General features: G+C 33.9%; 7 protein-coding genes across 10 annotated transcripts; 4 read left to right on the top strand and 3 right to left on the bottom strand.

The window, feature by feature from the left end:
- The first annotated feature begins 227 nt into the window (after window positions 1-227).
- LOC116337369 lies at window positions 228-3,239 on the top strand. Of its 4 annotated transcripts, none has more exons than XM_031761854.1 (3): window positions 228-664; window positions 2,094-2,482; window positions 2,548-3,239. In XM_031761854.1, exons 2-3 carry the CDS (start codon window positions 2,209-2,211, stop codon window positions 2,994-2,996), a joined length of 723 nt encoding a protein of 240 aa, XP_031617714.1. In that variant the 5' UTR covers window positions 228-664; window positions 2,094-2,208; the 3' UTR covers window positions 2,997-3,239. The 4 variants fall into 4 exon arrangements, with proteins under 4 accessions (XP_031617714.1, XP_031617712.1, XP_031617716.1 ...); XM_031761852.1 differs by lacking the exon at window positions 228-664 and adding an exon at window positions 1,355-1,478; XM_031761856.1 differs by lacking the exon at window positions 228-664 and adding an exon at window positions 1,524-1,635.
- A 152-nt stretch (window positions 3,240-3,391) lies between these two features.
- LOC116337367 (digestive organ expansion factor homolog) lies at window positions 3,392-6,287 on the bottom strand. The gene is made up of 2 exons (XM_031761850.1): window positions 3,949-6,287; window positions 3,392-3,875 (listed from the first exon to the last, which is right to left on the bottom strand). Exons 1-2 carry the CDS (start codon window positions 6,151-6,153, stop codon window positions 3,534-3,536), a joined length of 2,547 nt encoding a protein of 848 aa, XP_031617710.1. The 5' UTR covers window positions 6,154-6,287; the 3' UTR covers window positions 3,392-3,533.
- Window positions 6,288-6,343: 56 nt separating this feature from the next.
- On the top strand, window positions 6,344-7,112 carry LOC116337740. The gene is made up of 2 exons (XM_031762578.1): window positions 6,344-6,594; window positions 6,670-7,112. Exons 1-2 carry the CDS (start codon window positions 6,453-6,455, stop codon window positions 6,903-6,905), a joined length of 378 nt encoding a protein of 125 aa, XP_031618438.1. The 5' UTR covers window positions 6,344-6,452; the 3' UTR covers window positions 6,906-7,112.
- A 294-nt stretch (window positions 7,113-7,406) lies between these two features.
- On the bottom strand, window positions 7,407-9,997 carry LOC116337739 (scaffold protein salvador). The gene is made up of 7 exons (XM_031762577.1): window positions 9,589-9,997; window positions 9,323-9,521; window positions 8,461-9,214; window positions 8,149-8,381; window positions 7,876-8,072; window positions 7,665-7,797; window positions 7,407-7,595 (listed from the first exon to the last, which is right to left on the bottom strand). Exons 1-7 carry the CDS (start codon window positions 9,674-9,676, stop codon window positions 7,472-7,474), a joined length of 1,728 nt encoding a protein of 575 aa, XP_031618437.1. The 5' UTR covers window positions 9,677-9,997; the 3' UTR covers window positions 7,407-7,471.
- Window positions 9,998-10,513: 516 nt separating this feature from the next.
- LOC116337500 (signal recognition particle 14 kDa protein) lies at window positions 10,514-11,365 on the top strand. Its single transcript, XM_031762109.1, has 3 exons — window positions 10,514-10,673; window positions 10,781-10,856; window positions 10,958-11,365. Exons 1-3 carry the CDS (start codon window positions 10,650-10,652, stop codon window positions 11,191-11,193), a joined length of 336 nt encoding a protein of 111 aa, XP_031617969.1. The 5' UTR covers window positions 10,514-10,649; the 3' UTR covers window positions 11,194-11,365.
- Window positions 11,366-11,741: 376 nt separating this feature from the next.
- On the bottom strand, window positions 11,742-13,433 carry LOC116337499 (charged multivesicular body protein 3). The gene is made up of 3 exons (XM_031762108.1): window positions 13,090-13,433; window positions 12,397-12,852; window positions 11,742-12,322 (listed from the first exon to the last, which is right to left on the bottom strand). The coding sequence occupies exons 1-3, from the start codon at window positions 13,132-13,134 to the stop codon at window positions 12,137-12,139; spliced, it is 687 nt and encodes a 228-aa protein (XP_031617968.1). The 5' UTR covers window positions 13,135-13,433; the 3' UTR covers window positions 11,742-12,136.
- A 204-nt stretch (window positions 13,434-13,637) lies between these two features.
- Window positions 13,638-16,132, top strand: LOC116337498 (integrator complex subunit 11). The gene is made up of 3 exons (XM_031762105.1): window positions 13,638-15,550; window positions 15,616-15,647; window positions 15,790-16,132. The coding sequence occupies exons 1-3, from the start codon at window positions 14,016-14,018 to the stop codon at window positions 16,011-16,013; spliced, it is 1,791 nt and encodes a 596-aa protein (XP_031617965.1). The 5' UTR covers window positions 13,638-14,015; the 3' UTR covers window positions 16,014-16,132.
- Window positions 16,133-16,575: the final 443 nt, after the last annotated feature.

Genomic DNA, 16,575 nt, shown 5'->3' with positions numbered 1-16,575 from the left:
ATTTCTTTTTATGTTCGTTCTTTCTCATTCAATTCACTTTAGTTGGTGTGAGTGTCTCTTTCGTAGGACTTCTTCTTGGCCCGAAAGTGTAAACAGTTATTTCCATACTTTTGTTTTGCAGGCTGATAAGTTGCACAGGCGAATTAAGTAAACACACGAAAAAAAAGAAGAAATTCAAATATATCAAACGATAGAAATCTATGGCACGAGCCGATATTTATGATTCAGTTCGATTTGGCTTGTTAGTGTAAACAGTCACTTAAATAGTGTGTTTGTGGCAGATCAAATATTTTTTTCTGGCAAATTGTAAATTTTGTGACCGTCGCAGTTTCGTATTATTTTTTGACCATAAAAATGAGTGATGCACCAGGTGATGGCCCAACTGAACAGGCCGTGAACGCTGTCGAAGCTTATGAAGCCAATAAAGCATCCAAATGCATTCGTGTGCTAACTGTCTGTGCGTATTTGATTTGTGTATCATTGGCCGCAATCGTACTATCGACATATTATATATTCATATGGGAGCCAAAACGACAAGATCCATCAATAAACACATCCTCACATGGATCTGGCGGTCCGCATCGAAAGCATTAATTAATCATTGCATTCTCCTTCATATTTTATTATTTCTACACTTGATTTTAATCAAAAAGTGACGATTTTTGTAAGTACCTAATAAAATAATAAAAACATAGCCAATAATATTTGACCAACAAAATTTTAACAAATATAATGAGAGACATTTGGTCGTCCTTTTTGCAAATTCATTTTTTCCATGGATAAATCTGAAATAAAATACGATTGGGAGATCGTAATACGATATTTAGATTGATTGATTTCGATATCGAATTTTTGGAATAATATTTTTGACGTAAATGTTTTATAATAATTCACACTCGTACACGATAATTTATCGTCGATAAATGCTTGATTTTGAAGCTTATGCATGTGCAGTCAAATTTACAACGAATACGGTCAATTTAGAACAGAAAATTATAAAAATGATGACCGCATACCACTAATTAACTTAATAGCCGCATCTTCATTTGATTTAACCACATATTTTTTTGTGTGCTTGTACAAAAAAGTAAACGATTCGGTTGTATACTCAGATATATCGAAAGTAATAAGTTCAATAATATTAGTCGAAAACAAAAAAGTCAACGAAGTAAGTATACTTGCCAAATAGTGTATTAGTACATTACATTCACGTACGATTAAATGCTGTTCTTGACAATGCGTCGTCGTTCGACACATTCCCCTTTTTCGACACCACATCTATCCAGTCTACACATTTTCCACTTGCGGCAATCCAATCAAATGGCGAATAGCATACTATAACAATAATCCTTAGTTCTTTTTTTGCATAGAACATTTTCTCTTGCCTTTTGGTTGGCGTTGAAAGCGTGAAAACGGTGTATGCGTGCATTAGAATTTATTTAGTGAATTGCCTGTGTTTTGATTAGTGTGACATGATGGTATTTGAACATATCAAAAATTTACTCAAATTTTGAATTGTATAAAACAAATTTGCACCATTTTCTCTACCTTGAAAGATCTCGAACAAAATAAAAATCGATTTAAAAAATTGTTTCCTTTTTTTTGAAAAGCAGAAAATTCAATACGAGAGAAAAGGTTATTCAAATCGAAAAAGTATCGTGCCTTCCTTTGTTTTCACACATATTCAAGTGAGAAGTTTTTTTTCGTCACCTAAATATTGCTCGCGGCTATTTTAATGAAAAATCGATTTAATTTTCAAGAATTTACTCGTTTTTCTGATACCTTCTGCCGAATCCGTTTGTTTTGCCTGTGAATTGTGATATTTGCAGCATATTCAAATGAAAAGGAAAAGCTTTAACTGCATACTGACACCATTCCATATTTCAATCAATCGTTTTGTTCAGTAGAAAAAACGTCTTGCAGCACCTTGTTGTTTGAAGCATTGTGCTTTTTAGGTCATTGGAATTCACAACTGAAACTTATAAAACCTAATTTCGTTTTTATTGCAAATAAAAAAACGCTGTGAAAATTACTTTTGTCGTTCTACTTGAAATTCGATTTTTTTCGTTGTTTTGTTTTTTTTTTATCGAAAGATCTTCAACTATAAATGTGAAAGTAATTGGGCAGATTGACAGGAAGAACCTAACGCTGACGACGACCATATAGGGTCAACGAAAAAAAAAATAGATTCCATCGGACAACAAATCGATGGAAACATATCAAACAAAAAACCAAAAAAATTGCACAAAACCACTGAAAATGACAAGCATCGAAGAAACAATACAGTTGGCGCGACTACAACAAGCGGCTAATTCATCATCACTATACGAACGTAAACCAAATCAAAAAGCATTAAAAGTGCTTACGGTGGCCGCGTACATACTTTTTGTTTCGATGGCTGCAATCATCCTATCATTTTACTATGTCTTCATTTGGGATCCAACAACGAAAACAATGGCTCCACGTCCAACAACCAATTGCGGTAAATTAACTTAAGTTAGCGAAGTTATTGGCACTTATAACTTTTGAATTCTTTTGTTTTTACAGAAACTGCGAAAAAAATTGTCATTCCAGAGAGTATTGCCATTAAATTGGCAAACACATCCGAAGTATCAGCTGAATACTTTTTCCGTGATATCTATCGACGATATCAAATGTATCAAAAACAAGAGCGTCGTGATCGTCAAAAATTACCGAAACGAATGCGAGTGAAGAAGCCACCAAATACCGAATTGGTGTCAATTCGAGACCAAAAAATAATCGATTCAATTCGATCGACAATTCCAACAAATGAAATGAGTTCGATAGCAAGAAGTACAGCGAACCCATTGGATAGCACGCCATCATCGAATTCAAAGCATAGCATTATCGAAGAACAAAGTTATGCGGATGACGAAGATTTGGAGAACGGTTTAGAAGCCAGCGGTCTGAATCGAATAAGAAACGAGACGTCGAACGCTTACAATTTGGATGACATAAATGAAGCTGATAATTGATTTCCTCCACCATTCAGCACCGTATTGACAACGTTCCATGCACAAGACGATAAACTTTATTTCGCTAATATATGAATGAAAAAAAAAATAGTTTTAAACAAAGATAAACAAAAGGAATCACAGTGGAATTTTGTCGATTGTCAATTGTGGATTTTTGTTCTAAGTTTTAAGTGAAAATTGGTCCAAAATTGGTCCAATGATATGGTCTATTATTTATGAATTTCACTCAATGACTATACATATATATATATTTGTTTTTCAAAGAGAATTTCTATTTATTTATTATTTTTATTTTGCAAAAAATCAAATCATCTACTATATGTTTTACTGAATTCGTTGAAAATTGATTAATAAAAATGAAAGTTTAATAAAAATTTTACATTTATTTCAATAGATGAAATATATCTTAAAATTATTGGCGAGCTATGAAATGCGCAGCTATTGCTCCTAAAAATTGCAAATAATCTTGGAATTCAATTAGCAATAATGTTATAAATTTCATAAATAAAAACTTTTAACAAATTTAGCCAATTCTCATTATTCTCCAGTCATGAATACATGCGTTGTTTTACTTGATTGCGCGATTTCATTGGCTTGCACCGAACCGACAATTGCAGCCACTTGAAGCAGGTCATATTTTGTGTATAAAACGGTTACACTCATTGAATTTTCAATGCCATCTCGTGCATTTTGGTTAGCCTCTTGCATAAGATTTATCATTTCGGAATAGAAATGTGGCCATGTTGATGGCTGATACATGATTAAGTGACGAATTCCCTTGATACGTGTGCGCCGGAAAAAATGTGCACGTTCTGAATACAACATAAAATGTGCACCACTGTGGAAAAACATCGATCTGGCCCGATCAATTTTGGCATCCTACAGAAAAGTAAACAAAATATTAAAATATGGCAATTTTTTGAAAGAAAAAATCCCAACAAATGATTTGTACCTTTGTATATTCGCAAATTTGTGTAAAATTCATGGTTTCCTTCTTAAAGTAATTCCGAATGCGAACAAAATCAAAATAGCTTGGAATGAAAATCAAGCAATGAGCCTTTGAAGCAGCTTTAAATTGTGGCAATATGGTGTTGATAAAATATTCGAATCGTTGATCGAACGAAGACTGAATCGATGATACATCAATGCGATGAAAAATTTGTGGAATTGGAACTGCAACGTGTTTAATTGAACCGTTTTCGATGGGATTCATCAAACGCACCTTGCCACGATAATTTGAACAGCGTGTATTGAACAATGATCGAAATTCGGCCAGTTCATGTGATGAAAATAGTAACGTTTGACGATAGAAACGTGACCAGCCATTCAAACACCATGGTCGAACTCGTGAGAAGTCGGTATTGCGTGCCGATTGCGGTTGTAAATGCAGATGATCCAAAACATGCAACAAATGGTCCCAATTTTGTGCCAAAAATATGTCGGCTTGATCCAAAATTAACATTTCAATCGATGCCAAAAAGTCATAGTCTCGTTCTTTGTCGCCCGGTGCGCCAACAACCATTCGCAATCCAAGTGGTGACACAATCAAAATATCCGATGAATAAAAGTCCGAATAAAGTTTTATCGATTTTCGGGTGAATGTGACGCCCAATCGAAATGTGTCATCCGAATTTCCAGCAAATGTTTGTTCATAGTCTTCTGGTTTTGGATTTTTCTTTGGAAAATGTAACGTTTCACCGCCATATTCAGTGATGAAACGTTTATAGTGCATAACTTGTTTGCTGCCACTCTCTTTATCGGTATCAGGGTATAGAAGCGATATTAATATGTTTACAATGCGCAATGCTGCTTCACGAAATGGCACCACAATCAATACTTTTGTTCGAAATAGTCCCTGATCGCGATATTTATCCGGAATAATAGCGGCCGATTTGGAATCGGTCGACGCCAACATCTTCAATTTTAAATTGTGATTTAGAACTTTTGTTCGTGTTTTCATGATGTGATTTAGCGCATGTAGTGTGTAAATAAAACGAATCTCTTCGCCATTGGCATGACTTCGTTGCGAATAAAATAAATCTTGATAATTGTTCATTATGGAAAAAAGTTCACATTGAAGTTTTGTAAAGGATTTATCGTCACCATCGTTATTCACATTGCACTTATTTGCTGCCACCACATTCGGCCGCAATTGAACTTTAATCCCAGCCGCTTCCAAATCAAAATTCTGATCGTCGATTAGGGTTGGAATTGTTCCTTCAGTTGCGTAAATAGTGTCGTCATCTAGTAATGTTTTCTTCTTTTTCTTTGTCGGTTGATTGGAATCGGTGTCATGGGCCACAGTTGGTATTTCAATTTGAATTCGATTTAATGTTGGCCAATTTAAAATCTCTTTTTTCGAATGGTGCGTATCGTTCATGCATTCCAACAATTTCGGACTTAAATCGTAGCCCAAATGAAGGTCGAATTTGTCGGTATTTGAAATATCGGGCACTTTTTCATCATCGCTATCCACATCTTCTTCTTCTTCTCCAAGCTCAGATTCACTCTCTTCGCCATCGTCTGAATCGTTTCCATCTTCGATCGAATCATCGAAATGGCCTTTACTTTTAAATTCTTCTGGTCGAAGTATACTTTGGCTGGTATCGTGTGGCATTTCGTCGTCATCATTCGATGCATCGCTATCATCATTTCCATCGGATGCACTATTTTCTTCTTCCGATGATCGATATTTTCGTCCGCGTGGCTGCGACTGTTCTTCGAACTTAAAAATATCATCGTTCGTTTCATTTAAATTGGTTTCATGTTCCGATTCCTCTTCGTCCACTGATTCTTCACTTTCAATGAGATTATCGGCATTGGTTTTATAGCCACCAGCAGCTTGAAATGTCGACATTAATTGTTCGAGCGACGTACCTTCTTCATTGCTATCCTCATCCGAATCACTCTCTTTGCCATCGGCATTCAATAATGGATTACTTGATGCATGTTTCTCACGAAAATCCTTTTCCAATTGCTGCTGTCTTCGTAAAGCTTCTTCACTCTCCTGATTTCGGCGAATGAATTTGTATTTTTTCGTCTCTTTGCTCGCAAATTCGGTTGATTTTTTTCCACTTTTCACTTTATTTCCACCAAATTTTTTCCCTTTATTCGTATAGCTTTTGCCATATTTGGCACGAAATTTTTGACGAGGCATTTTATTTTTTCCACAAAATCGTTCGTTCTTCCCCGCAAACCGGCGACCACAATAAATAACAATATCAACAAATATTCAATCATACAACGTGCGATACACCTTGCGATACGTTTTCTACGCATATATTGTACTGTCAAAGTGCTTCTCCCTATCGGTATCATCGGTAGAATGTCTGTATGTCTATTGACAGTTTAACATTGAACATTGGTTATGTTTGATATTCAATTGTTTTTAATGTATAATATAGAAGTTTGATCATTCAATGTTCAGTTCTTTCAACAAGAAAGTCAACGAAGAGAATGTCGTTTTTTCGAATTTATTGGCTTCGACGACTGATTCGAAGATATAGCACTCCCATCCCATACCGGAAAGCTATTAACTATAGAGAAAAATTGAGTGTTATTTATGCATTTTGCAGCATGAATATGCTTTGTTATATGGGTAAGTGGGAGAAAAAGTTTTGGAAACCGATTTGGAAAACCGACAATAATAAACATACATTTGATTTGAACATAGTTTATCAGTACTCGAAGGGAAAATTGTCAAAGGAAGAATATGGTATTGAACCCACAATAATGGATCAGTTACCCTCATCTACACAATTTGCCATAAACCTTGGAGTTGAAAAAGCTAAAATTTATCGAAAAGGCAAAATCGAGAATTTTAATATAGAAGATTATGCATATGTTAAAGAAGAAATGGCTAAGAAAAATATAAAAGATGATGCCGATGATGAGGACAATGTAGCTTAATTACGTTATCTGTGCTTATAAATATTATTCAATAAATGTAAATGAAATTAGTTCGATTAGAAGATTAAAAAATGCTTTGGTTTCATTGCGGATTATGAATAAATAAATTTAGATATGACAAATATGGACATTCTCTTCTGTTTGTCTACTCATCACGGAAATTAATTGAAAATAAAGAATTGGTTGAACAATTAAATTAAAAACGAATTCAAATAAAAGTGGTTTTTGCATTGATGATTTTAAAGTTTTTTTCTTTAAATATATATATATATTTTGATTGAATAAGCATGTAATGTACTTAATTAACAAGAATATTGCTACTATCACAAATGACATTTTTAACTATTTAAAATTGAGCCGAAGACATTTTTAAAATGTTAAACAAATGTTTTGCAAAGCTTAGAAATTGATGTTTTCGTCTTCACTGTTCCTCGTTTTTGATTGTTTCGCCCAAAATATTGAGCTGTATAGCATCAATTCAATAAAAAATTTCTCTTCTTCTTAAAAACAAAATACTCAAATCAAGGTTTGGAATCGTGTGTATTGTATTTGTGTGTACTTTAAATCTATGATTTCCGTTCCGGATGTTGATGATTATTGTCCAGCTCTTGAATTTGTGCTCGTTCACTATCTTGTTGCATTTTTTGTTCTTCCTGTAGTCGTCGTCTTATTTCGTTGTTCAATAATTGCCTGCCGAATCGAATGCATCATCGATAAACATTAAACTGAATGAAATAATTGAATTGAATGAAATATTACCGATATGCTTCATAACGTGATATAAGCATCTCCATTTCTTGTTTAAACATGCGAAACATCATGCTGTCAAAGCACTCCAACTCGGATAACTTGAACATATCCCATTTCAATTTGTGATCGGTAGCTGGATCGGCTATGAACATATAACGAATACGAAAACAATCGTTAATTCGGTAATTCTTTAACTTTGATTATTTTTCATTTGATTTACCGTCAACGTAAATAAGAAGCCATGCTGGAATTTCTTCCAGCAAATAAGGATTGGCCGGCACTAAGGCACTGTGCGGTGTAAATTGTGTGTGAGTTGGCCCCGGTATAATACGATCTGGCTTTGCACGATCGCTTGTTGTATACAAATAGCATGAGGTATAGCATGGATGATTGTATTGTGCTTGTCGTGTGATGTGACTAAAATGTAATTAATAATAAGAATATTTATGAACAAAATGAAAAAAAAAAAAACCATCGAATAAAATAAACATACTTAACGTAGTAGATTCCATATTGTGGTGAATCGATGCATTGCCAACCAACCGGTAAACCTTCTCGTTCTAGGGGATGAGACCAATGTGTTGTTTTTGCATTGTGATCGATATAATATTTGCGACCGCGTAATGTGTAATCAACGGACCAACCGGGCGGTAATGGTAATTCTTCGTCTTGTATTTGGGCCGATGAGCTTGGATGCTGTATTGATTGTGATGTATTTGTTGATTTCTAATGCCAAATCACATTGAATTAAGATTATTTTCCACTGTATTCCACACATACAACAAAAATAAATGCTATATCTTACCCAATTGGCCATATCGTAGGCTGACGATCGAACATTTGAGTATAATGGCATATCGTTTGCCATAATATTTGAGTAAATGTTATTTTGTTGATGTTGAATCAATTCTGACGAGTTAGTGCTGTGCGGATAATTTGAGCTAATTGAAGATTGATTGCGCAATGGTTGATGTGAGCCATGATGTGAGCTTCCCGGTTCGGATGGATACAATGACATCAAACTTGAATTTGTGTTGCTGTAAATTGGTGACTCTGATCGTGCGATTTGCTGTTGATTTTCATAAATTGGCGAATTGTCGAGCAAGTAATTGGTCGTCTTTGGTAATGAGCTTGATGATAATGGTGTGACCACATGTCTTGCCTGGAGATCTTTACGTGCTGTTGAGTACTGCTTTGTAAATGGTGAAGAATCGGCTAAATTATTTCCCGAATATGTTTGCATCAAACCAAAATGATTTTCGAATGTGTGCTGATGATTTTGGTTCATTGAATAGTTTCGTTGAAATTTTGATAGGTCATATTGTGAGAATGGTGAATCTGGTTGTCGCATTTGATCGATTTGATCGATATCTACATAATTTCCATGGCTATTATTTAAATTAAGATTTAAATTCATGTGATTCGATGTATTCAATAAAACACCGCTTGCTGATTGTGATGATATCTTTCGACTTGGCGTATTTTCCATATCACTTGATGGGCTAAAGTGTAACGATGACCCAATATTTCGGTTCATCTCAGTCGATGTGTTAACAAATCTACAGTTAGTTTTATGTTTGTCATGTCAAGCAGAAAGAAGAAGAAGAAGAAAAAGGAAAAAGTCGTGTGTCAGTGGCATTCATTGAGAATTGCATAGGCGTACTCACTTTGGTGTGTATTTTCCTTCATGGCCCAAACTAGACTTTTTAACATTAATTTTTCCATTGTTACCGAATTTCTGGCTGGTCGCTTGAATAATATTATCATCGGTATTTATGTTTGTATCTTTGTCACCGCCAATTTGTTGACTATTCCGACGATTTTTCGACTTATTTTTATTTGCATCGATCGTCCATACATTTATAACTGCATTTATACAAAGCAAAAATGTTGGAAAAATAAATAAAACACAAATAATTGCATTAATTCTCACTCGGTATTTCTGGTGGTGTTTCCTTTTTGACATATTTGCCCACAACGCCTTCTTTTATGGTTTTGTCTTTGCTTTTTCGCGATAACATTTCTCTCTCGCTCACTGGCTTTCACATGCACACAAATCAATTTGTCCAATCTGGCTTGTGATGTCGCTTGATTATATCATTCTTCAATGTACACATTTAACAAATTGACTCTTCTACCACCAAGGTTTGGCAAGTGTATTACATTGATCGATGATTTGATCGTTTTGACAAATGAAAAGCAAAACAATACAAACCGAATGTACAATAAATAAAACAAAATTATAAACAGAAACGACTTTCCAGCTGCTATGAATGTCATATATGATTAAAAAAAATGAAAAAAATCAGCGAATTTGATGTGAATTTAAGCACCATTATGACGTTAAAATATGACATTCAAATGTTTAGATTGAATGTCGATGCATGAAAGGGAAAAGACTCAACTCGAATATGAATGGATGCGTTCAATGGACAAATCGCATATTGCGCTCTTGTTTCATTAATTGAAATTCAATTAGAATTTTTATGATTTTTTTTTTGCCAATCCAGATGAAAATTACCACTTTATTGATCTTATTGTCCATTTTCAGGAAAAGAAAGAAACAAAAATAGCGCGCAATTTTAATAATGTTAAACATAATAATAAATGTTGAAAATTTTCGATTAAATCAATTTGAACTTTTTTGACATTTTTATTTTTCAAAACTAATGATTCCATTATTTTTCCACATTCAAACTCAAGATTATTTAAACAGAACCAAAACAATTGATGTTGGAGAAAATTGGCAGAGTTTGAAGTAGTAACAACAAAGGAAACACGAATCGGTTTTAAACGGTCGCAATTCTGTTGAAATAAGCGAGAAAGAGAAAAGGCCTTTTGTTTGACACGTATTGACAGTGCCAGCCACACTTCACAAATAAACACACATTTCTATCACTCGATTAGAAGTTTGTGTCGGGCCAATCGGAAAATTTAGATATAGATTTCCAATTTACATTTTAAGTAAAAGTAATTTCACTAGAGAAAAATAAAATGGTTTTGCTTAGCAACAAAGGCGTGAGTATATATTTGTTATTTGTCTGATATTGTGTTGGTGAAGGGAAACAGTTAAAATTGAACATAGCATTCGATGATTTGGTATACTAAACTGTTTTTAACTAAAGTTTCTAGCTCAATTAGTCCTGTTGATCCACAATGCAAATAGTAAATCGGTACCGTTCACATTGACATTCAAACGATGTAAGTATTTCCTCGATTACTTTGTATATTTGAATCGATTTCAAAGTTCTGTTGCGGCATTCCAACTTATTTTGGATGTATATTGTTGTTGTTCTTAATAGATGATGGTAACGATCGACCAAAACCACGCGAAGGCCGACCTCCATTACCACTTCCAGACGAATACAAATGCTTGATCCGCGCAAAATCATCATCAAAAAAACTATCAACAGTCGTATCACAAGATGATGTGCCCAAAATAATGGAAGAATATAGTAAAATCTTGAAAAATGGCATGGACAATCTGAAAAAAGTGAAACGGAATAGAAACAAAACGAAAGCAGCTCAAGGCTTATAAGATATATGCATAAATATCTAACGCAACTAACACGCTCTTTATCACAAAACAACATTTTTCTCTTCTGTTAGGGATGTGAAAATTTATTTTCATTTTTAAGTTAAACACACATAAACAATCAAGAATGTGAAACCAACAACCGAACACATAATTAGAATCGATTTACTCTCTTTTTTTAGCTCGATTTTCATTTAATTTACCGAATTCCATAAACTTGTTTAAAATACGAATAAATTCTTGTATAAATAAAATATATACAATCAATTTATATACATTTTATGAATTCAAAATCGCATTGTTTTTGCATTTCATTTTTGAAAATTGGGCGCACTTCAATTTGCATTAGTGTATTATCAATTTTAGCGAATCAGAGCTATTATATGCACCACGGTAATAGTAAGTGTATTATATTCACTTGCGGCACTTTCTCGCTCTTGAACGAATCGATTTAAACTTTAACGGATTGGTTAAATAATATATTATCGCAAAAAAATACATTTACTTTCCAGCATTCGATTATTTGTCAACAATATTGCACATTTGTACACTGACATTTGTCAATTGGTGTGTTTTATTTGCATTAACTTGTAAAATATAAATAATAAATAGTTTAGAAGACGGAATCCAACACATAAATGAATTCCAATTGAAAGCCAATTATTTGCAGCTGTTCAAGAAAAGGATTGGATAAATAATATTGTATTTGACAGTGTTATCAAGTATTTTTGCTTAATTACACGCATTGCATGTGTTCATTTTCAATTATTCTTTTTTTATCTTTACATAGTAATACATTTATTTTCATCACAAAGCAATAGCAGCGCACATAAAATCTATAGTATCATTAAATCGACATCGATGTTCATGAAAAATATATATTGATGTTTGGTTGTTTCAATAAGATGTTCACCGGTAGGTCGGTATTTATTTAAAAAAAATTAATTTAGGATCGTAAGGCTTGCAAACGTGTTTGCATCTCAGTAAGATCTTCTTCGTCATCTTCTTCTTCCTCTTCCGGTTCTGCCACTCTACTCGTGCTAGGCTCATCTCTACTTTTACTCGGTTCGGCTGGTGTTGTTGGCGGTGGCTCCAATACGCCAAGTTTGCCCTCAGTTATCTCATATAGAACCTGTAAATTCAAAAAGAAAGAAGAAATCTACGATGTATAAAACATATCTTTTAGCATCTAGAAAAAAAGCATACCTTATCGACTTCTGATTGAACTTCTTCTTCCAATTCTTCAGTGTCTTCAATTGATTCCATGGTTTCATCGAGCATCTCTTCAATGATGCCAGCTTTCATCATTTCTTTTGACATTTCTTGCATGACTCCGGCTATTTCGGTAACACGAATCAAATTTTGCATTGCTGACATCACTTCGGTCGATTTCGATAGAGCGCCAGCCACACGAAGAGTTGCCAATTGATTTTTCATTTGTAATTGCACCGAATTTAAATGGGCTTTTGTCGTATAAATTCGATTCGTTGCTTTGCGCGATCGAACAATTTCTCTTGCCAAAATGGTACAAGTGTCTTTGTCACCTTTAGCAGCCGCCTGCTTTAATGTTCGCTTCACTTTATCCTCTTCATTTTTTATTGCACGCACTTGACGATCCAATTGATTTCCTTCTTTACGAATTTTATGACACCATTCATTAACCTACGAAAAACATTTTTTTTAAATTGAAGATTCAACGATGATCAAGAAATCCTTGAAAATCCGAAATATATACATGGTTTTATTGAATCGATTTGCATTGTTGAACACAAATTCATGGCCATTCAGTTGGTCATGCAATTTGATCGTTTCAATCAATCAAATTTATAGGTAGTTTTAATAAATTAAAAGAGAATTTTCTCTTTATTTTGGTTTTAAATATAATTAAATTGTGCTTACTTGTTCTTTGGGATCGCGTTGATGTGATTTTCCGAACAGACCCATTGTATTCCAATAGAAAATATTGTGTTTTTTTTTGTATAAAAATAGGAGGTGAAATTGAAATTAAGAGAAATGTTTGTTATTTTTTAATATTTAAAAGTGTTGTGTTTTGCCTCGCACAAAATTAAGCAAACAAATAAATTCTGAGCAATGACGCATCGTTCGCTATATATGTACAAAATATAGAACTTTGTACACAAATATGAAATATGTATGTATAAACGCTGAATTATGTCATCGGATCCCTATCGGAAAACCAAATGAAATGTGTGTTTTTGAAACGAAGATGTTATTCGACGCACAATATTGATATTATTGTTTTATCTGTCGATATAATTTTGTGATTGTTCTAATTTCAACACACTTAAAAACGACGCAAAAACTTAGATATTTATATTCAATACAATTTGTCTGATGCAATTTATCGTCTAATCTGTGACGAACAAAAATTTCATGTTATCAAACTGTCAAAAATCATATGGCGGTTGTTTCTCTCTCACTCTCTCTCTCTTTCATCTTATAAATCCAGAAATTACATGACATTTCAAATACAAATATTGCAATACAAAATCTTACAGGTCGCTAGAGCGTTTCACATTTCGTTTAATGAAAGAAAGAAAACGAATTTTATCGTATTCCCGTGTTATTTTCAATTGATTTCTCATGTCAATTTGTTGTCGAATTGAAGTAAAGACTGCATAACCAAAACGATAGTGAAAATGAGTGGATGAAGAAAAAAGTATTTAGCATATAGTTTTTGTTGTGGTTCATCATTAAAAACACTTAAAACTGATAAGTGACTGTTTTGTTTTATCAACAACGACCAAATACGCAAGTGATTGCATTCGGCGGTGAATTCATTTGCATCAATTGAATATTCTATCATGCCAGATATAAAAGTGACGCCACTTGGAGCCGGCCAAGATGTCGGACGCAGTTGTTTGCTATTGTCAATGGGTGGTAAAAATATAATGTTGGATTGTGGTATGCACATGGGCTATAATGATGAACGACGTTTTCCTGATTTTTCATACATTGTGCCAGAAGGTCCGATCACCGGCAGTATTGATTGTGTCATTATTTCACATTTTCACTTGGATCATTGTGGTGCATTGCCGTACATGTCAGAAATGGTTGGTTATACTGGACCAATTTATATGACACATCCAACAAAAGCAATTGCACCCATTTTGCTTGAGGATATGCGTAAAATAGCGGTCGAACGTAAAGGTGAATCAAACTTTTTTACCACACAAATGATCAAAGATTGCATGAAAAAGGTGATCGCTGTCACACTGCATCAGAGTGTAATGGTTGACAATGATATCGAGATAAAAGCATATTATGCCGGTCATGTGTTGGGTGCGGCCATGTTTTGGATTCGAGTTGGTACACAATCTGTTGTCTATACAGGTGATTACAATATGACACCCGATCGTCATTTGGGAGCTGCATGGATTGACAAATGTAAACCAGATCTATTGATTACCGAGAGCACATATGCAACAACAATTCGTGATTCGAAACGTTGTCGAGAACGTGATTTCTTGAAAAAAGTGCACGAATGTGTGGCCAAAGGTGGTAAAGTATTGATTCCGGTATTTGCATTGGGTCGAGCTCAAGAATTGTGTATTTTATTGGAAACATACTGGGATCGCATGAATTTAAAGTATCCGATTTATTTTGCTGTTGGACTCACGGAAAAGGCAAACAACTATTACAAAATGTTTATCACATGGACAAATCAAAAGATTCGCAAAACATTTGTGCAACGCAATATGTTTGATTTCAAACACATTAAACCATTCGACAAAGGTTATATTGATAATCCCGGTGCAATGGTGGTATTTGCAACGCCTGGCATGCTGCATGCCGGTCTTTCATTACAAATTTTCAAAAAATGGGCACCATACGAACAAAACATGGTCATAATGCCGGGCTACTGTGTTCAAGGTACCGTCGGTCATAAGATTTTGAACGGAGCGAAAAAAGTGGAATTTGAAAATCGTCAAATGGTTGATGTTAAAATGTCAGTTGAATACATGAGCTTCAGTGCACATGCCGATGCAAAAGGAATTATGCAATTGATTCAATATTGCGAACCGAAAAATGTAATGCTTGTACATGGTGAAGCCGCCAAAATGGAATTTCTTACCAAAAAGATCAAAGAAGAATTCTCGATTGATTGTTTTATGCCAGCAAATGGCGAGACGTGTCGTATTAATACACCCGTTAAAATTCCGGTCGACGCATCATTATCATTGCTCAAAGCTGAAGCCCGCGCATACAATGCACAACCACCAGATCCAAAACGAAGTCGACTACTGCACGGTGTGTTGGTTATGAAAGACAATCGTGTTTCGCTCATGGAACTCAACGAAGTATGCAAAGAGGTTGGACTTAACAGACACATATTTCGGTAAATATATTTAACAAATAAATTTTTTGCTTCTTTTTAAATAGTAAATTCTTTCTTTATTTTAGATTTACATCAAAAATTAAAATCGATGATCCAGGTAAGCACCTTGATGTTTTTGTGAATTCCATTTGATCGAATGCCGAAGATTTCCCAAAAAATATTTTGTGAAGAAATCTTCCGGAATTCAATTTTATAACATTTTGACATTTATATTTTCAACAATTTTCTATATTTTGCAGGACCTTCAACCAGCACTAGTAAAAGACTATACGCATTGTTACAGGAGAAATTGACTGGATGGACAGTTACAATGTCCGATAAATGTGAAATAGCTGTTGCATCCGTACAGCTTGTCGTTGAATCCGATCCAAAGGGAGTTCACAAAAATATTCTACTCTCGTGGAATAATCAAGACGAAGATTTGGGATCCTACATTCTCAATTTACTACAAAGCATGGGCTAGCATCCATTTACTCTGTCCGTTTATTGCATTTAATTTTTTTTTCTACACACAATTTAACAATTGTTACATTCTAGAGACTTGAAATTTGTTTTTTTTTTCGAAATCAAGAGAATTAAATAGAATTAAACTAAAGAAAATTTATTTTATTTTAAAAACGAAAAAAAACAATCAGAAACAATCGAACAACATATATATGAAGAAGTCGATCCAATGAAGGATAAAGTTTATTTGAAACTTGTTCATTATTGTTATTCTCACTAATAACAACGGATTCTTAAAATAGAAGAAATAAATGTTCAAATCATCCACACTATGCCATCTAACCTTCAAAAATTTCATTCAACATTTGAATGAAGGAGATTGGACGAGACGAAAGTTTACCACACAGAACGGTTGCATATCAAAGCAGATATTAATCATAAAACCATTCATTCTCATAAATATCGTTTGTATTATTTCTTTTGTATTTTCTATTTTAATTTTACATAGAAAAGTGTCCCTTTCAGAAAATGAGCGCGTATTAATTCAAAAAAAAAAAAAAAAAAAAAAAAAAAATGAAACA

The sequence above is a fragment of the Contarinia nasturtii genome, unplaced genomic scaffold (assembly GCF_009176525.2).
Source record: "Contarinia nasturtii isolate CC-2019 unplaced genomic scaffold, AAFC_CNas_1.1 Cnas_scaffold_285, whole genome shotgun sequence".
Lineage (NCBI taxonomy): Eukaryota > Metazoa > Arthropoda > Insecta > Diptera > Cecidomyiidae > Contarinia > Contarinia nasturtii.
The sequence above is the reverse complement of the archived record's forward strand: the minus strand, read 5'-3'. Positions and strand labels throughout refer to the sequence as shown.